Source organism: Diplotaxodon limnothrissa, linkage group LG16 (assembly GCF_057381915.1).
Source record: "Diplotaxodon limnothrissa isolate DT_005_m linkage group LG16, D_limnothrissa_male_GT1.1, whole genome shotgun sequence".
NCBI classification, from domain to species: domain Eukaryota; kingdom Metazoa; phylum Chordata; class Actinopteri; order Cichliformes; family Cichlidae; genus Diplotaxodon; species Diplotaxodon limnothrissa.
The window spans coordinates 37,203,292-37,208,216 of NC_140611.1; the positions used below are offsets into that span (position 1 = coordinate 37,203,292).

Below are 4,925 nucleotides of genomic sequence, written 5' to 3' on the forward strand. Positions count from 1 at the left end.
CCTCAGCCACCGGGGTGTCCCCCTTCGAAGCATCTCTGGGTTACCAACCACCTCTCTTTCCGGCCGTCGAAGGTGAGCACTTTGTCCCCTCTTTCCAGCAGCATCTACGGAGGTGTTGACGTGCCTGGAGAGCCACCCGGGCCGCCCTTCTTCGCGCAGCTGATCGCAATAAGCGCCTTGCGGACCGTCGCCAGACCCCTGCACCTGCCTACACCCCGGGACAAAAGGTTTGGCTGTGGACCCGATTTGTTCCGCTCCGAGCTGAGTTAAAGAAACTGTCTCCCACCTTCATTGGTCTGTTTGTTATAGACTCTCTGGTTAACCCGGTTTCTGTCCGTCCCCGAAATATACAGATCCATAACGTGTTTCATGTATCTCAAGTGAAACCCTGCCTGTCCAGTCCTTTGTTACACCAAGTTTAAGTATCTCGGGATCTTGTTCATGAGTGACGGGAGTGGGAGATCGACAGACGGATTGGTGCTGCGGCTGCAGTGATATGGATGCAATACCAGTCTGTTGTGGTGAAGAGAGAGCTGAGTGTAAAAGCGAAGCTCTTAATTTACTGGTCGATCTACGTCCCTCCCCTCCCCTATGGTCACGAGCTGTGGGTAGTGACCGAGATTACGGATACAAGCGGCAGAAATGGGCTTCCTCTGAAGCCCATTTCTGCTTCAGAGGAAGCAGAAATGTTGATGACTTGTTGATGATTTAGGTCCCCGATACATCAACAGTGATGGTTGGAGAGGGTCCACACCTTCCAGTTTCCCAGGAAGCACAAACTGGACTCCAACCTGCTGCTGATCTTCTACTGCTCGTCCATTGACAGCCTGCTGACATACTGCATCAAAGTAAGGTACGGCAGCTGACCAGATGGGAACAGAGTGAAGCTTCACAGTGTAATCAAGGCAGCACAGAAGATTATTGGCTGCCCTCTCCCCTCCTTGTCAGACATTTATTTAACCCGCTGGCCTGGGAATGCCTTGGTGTTCCCCCAGACAAGTTGGAGGAGATGGCTGAGGAGAGGGAGGTCTGGGCTTCTCTGCTAGGGCTGCGGCCCCTGTGACCCAGCCCCGGATAAGCAGATGGATGGATGGATGCTCTTTGTGGATTACAGCTCAGCTTTCTATACAATCATCCCGGATATCCTCTTCACCAAACTGGTCACTCTTGGCCTTTGACTTTCTCACCAACCGGCCCCAGACTGTAAGACTTGACCCCTATCTCTCCTCCACTCACATGCTGAGCACTGGCTCCCTACAAGGCTGTGTGCTGAGCCCCCTCCTGTATTGTCTCTAAACCTAAGACTGCAGTTCGACCCACAACAACAACATCATGATCAAGTTTGCTGAAGACACCACATTAGTCAGACTTATCTCAAAGGGAGACGAGGCAGCCTACAGAGAGGAAGTCCTGAAGTTGACATCATAGTGTTCAGAGAAAAAACTAGCACTGACCACTATGGAAACCAAAGAGATCATTGTCGACTTCAGGTGGCACAGCACTGACTTAGGTCCCCTATACATCAACAGTGATGGTTGGAGAGGGTCCACACCTTCCAGTTTCCCAGGAAGCACAAAGTGGACTCCAACCTGCTGCTGATCTTCTACTGCTCGTCCATTGACAGCCTGCTGACATACTGCATCAAAGTAAGGTACGGCAGCTGACCAGATGGGAACAGAGTGAAGCTTCACAGTGTAATCAAGGCAGCACAGAAGATTATTGGCTGCCCTCTCCCCTCCTTGTCAGACATTTATTTCACCCGCTGCCTCAACAGAGCAACAAACATCATCAAGGGCAGCTCCCACCCAGGCTTTGACCTGTTCGACCTGCTTCCCTCAGGGAAGCGCTACAGGTGCATCAGCACAAACACTGACAGACTTAGGAACAGTTCCTTTGCAAAAACCATGAGCACCCTGAACTCACACATGAACCAACGACACAGTTTCACCCCCCAATTCAAGCCTCTCCTCTATACACAGAATATACAAACACTACCACCACTGTGCAATATTTAATTTATGTCAAAATACCTCACTGTAAATATAGACTATTTATTTTTTCCAATATTTGTATATTTGATATTGAACTGCTCATATGTATACAGTGCCACAGAACTGTGCACCTCACCCCCCTTTCTTCTTTCCCCACATGTCTGCACTGGGTAGGAGATGCTCTCAATCTCTTTGTACATGTGTATAGTGACAATAAAAGCCATTCTAGTCAATCTGTCATGAACCTGGGTCCTTTTGACCCAGCGTTTTGTGTTTTCTATTTTTGTCATTTTGGTTCTGTTCTTCCTCGGTTAGTGTTCTTTTCTTTCTGCCCGTGTATCCCTGTGTCCAGTCTGCGTTTCTGAGTCTGTGTCATTACGTGTATGTGTTTCCTGTTTTACTTTGAAGGTCTCTGTCTTATGTCAGTGTGTTCTGTTTATGTTTCCCTTACCTCGTCAGCTGTTATGTCCCCCAGGTATGTTTCCCTCCTGTTTCCCATCCCCTGATTACTGGTATGTGTATTTATAGTGTGTGTTCACCCGTCCTCATTGCTGGTTCGTCTGTGTTGTTTCCCTCGGTCTCTCTGTGTTTCTCTGTGTCTCTCCCTGTGTATTTCCCCTGACCTCCCTGCATCTTCATTTCTGGTTTGTTTTGTTAGTTTTGCCCACTTTAAGTTTTCCAGTTTCATGTCCACCCGCACCGTTTGCTGTTTGTATTTTCTCTTGTCATTAAACTCAGGTGCACCCGAGCTGCCGCTTCCTGGTCCTAAATAATTCCCACACGGCTTGCTCCGGCAGACCGTGACAGTGTCAGTTTAGAAGGTCAAGCACAGCAGGGAGAGACCACGCCTATTGGGGAGGCCTTTGCTGGTAGTTTGTGTGTGGGATGTGGTGCTTCTTGGCCTCACCTGCTGCTGGGAAATGAGCTACCAGATCTTTTCTTTTTGCAATTGTAAACATTTATTTCTTACTGTTTAACAGATTTCTCACATTATCGTGTAGAAAAACTGATTTGCACTGTAAATGTTCAGCTTCAACTTTCAATCCTTCAAACAATGGAAAAGCCATTTAATTGTACAAGTGTTAAGTAAAAACAGACTTTCATGTTTGATTAAGCAGAAATTCTAAAACTGGTCCAGTTGCTAAAACCTCTGACTGTTTCAATAAGTGTTAAAGAAAAAGAGGATAAAACTGAGAAAACTACTAAAACTGCTTCACATCCATGTGGTTGTGGATAAGATTTATAAGACAGCATAATATCAAAATAGATTGACACTCTGATAGTGCTGCCACATCTAAAACAGTTTGTCTTTTAATCCTTTTCACATGTGCAGTCTCCACGGTGCCTGTTATTTCCTTGAACAGTAATGAGAAGAAAGAGAGTGAAATTTACAGCCTTCCTACATATCAGTGGGTTTTTTTTTTGGTAATTAGGCAGGTGACCATCAAAAATACATTTAGTGCAAAGACATCTACAAAATGTAAATCATCTGGGAAATGCAGATAAATAATAAAACGTCATATCCGCTCACATCAATAGACATGTTTTCAGACAACTCCAAATAAAACACAAATTTCAGTAAAAATTAAATATTTTTTGGACTTATTTTAAAAAATGGATGTCAAACAATGGGTGTGACACTTAGCTGTGTGTGAAACTATTTTCTGATCGAATAAAACAAAATTTAGTTCTTTTTAAAATAACAACACTATACAATTTTTTTCGAATTTTGGTCAGTTTGAAACCGTAAATCAGAGGATTCATAATAGGAGGAATGACAAGAAACTCTAATGCTATAAAGTTTTGAAGGGTCCGAGGCAACTCTTTCGAACCCAGTCGCATACTTATAACATCAGTAAGTATTGCCACAACAAAAGTAAATAATGAGACGAGATGTGGGACACATGTTTGCATGAACTTTGCTCTGTTTTCTATAGACTTTACACATGTTTGAATGATATACATATAGGACCAAACTATAAAAACACCATGAAGCAAATAAATAATTATTGTAATATTTGCAAATATGCCATTAACTATAGTTTGTGCTGGAAAACAAGCGAGTTGAACAATACTCCAGTTCACACAGAAGAGTCTGGAAAGATACGGGCTGCATAACTTCAGTCTGGATGTTAGAAAGGTATTCACAGCCACAATGCAGAAAGTTGTGAACCACAAAAAACATGCAAACCTTATGACTCTTTGCTTTGACATGATAGAGTGGTACTTCAGTGGCTGACATATGGCCACATATCTGTCATATGCCATGAGTGCAAGAATCGACAGTTCACCACAGACAAAAGAATAAATCACCTGAGTCTGAATAAGGCAACCGTAATATGAGATGAGATGAACATCAGAGAGGAGATCCCAGAGAAATTTGGGAAAGAAACCTGCTGTTCCATAAAGTGCATTGATGCAAAAGACACAGAGCAGAATATACATTGATTCATGGAGGTTGCTGTCCAAGATGATGATCACAATGAGAGAAACATTGACGAGGCAAATGATGCAGTAACACAACAAACTGAGGAAAAAAAGAACAAACCTGTGACTGATTGTTTCATTGAAACCTGAAAGAAAAAACATTGTTATTACAGAAACATTATTCATTGTGATTGAGAGACCTAAGTGAAGCCTAGTCTCTCACTGTATCTGTTCTCCTCTCTCCTCTATCAGGTACAGATAACAGCAACATGTGAGCTGGGATTTCAAACCAGCCAATCATTGATCTGGAATGAAAGCTCACAGCTTTGGAAGATCACAGGGGATTTAATATGTATCATGTACTAAACACATAATAAAACAAACCTGCAGGTTCTTGAAAAAGAAATATTAAAACGTTTTACAACTTTATTTAAAAAAGAGGGACCCAGGGTATACATGCATATGACCCCTGGCTAAACTCTCCGACTAGGATAGACTCCATAGGAG

General features: G+C 43.5%; 1 protein-coding gene across 1 annotated transcript; it reads right to left on the bottom strand.

Annotated features, from left to right (window-relative positions):
* Positions 1-3,632: 3,632 nt before the first annotated feature.
* On the bottom strand, positions 3,633-4,622 carry LOC146616630 (olfactory receptor 2K2-like). Its single transcript, XM_085374489.1, has one exon. The coding sequence runs from the start codon at positions 4,602-4,604 to the stop codon at positions 3,633-3,635; it is 972 nt and encodes a 323-aa protein (XP_085230615.1). The 5' UTR covers positions 4,605-4,622.
* Between the last annotated feature and the right edge of the window lie 303 nt (positions 4,623-4,925).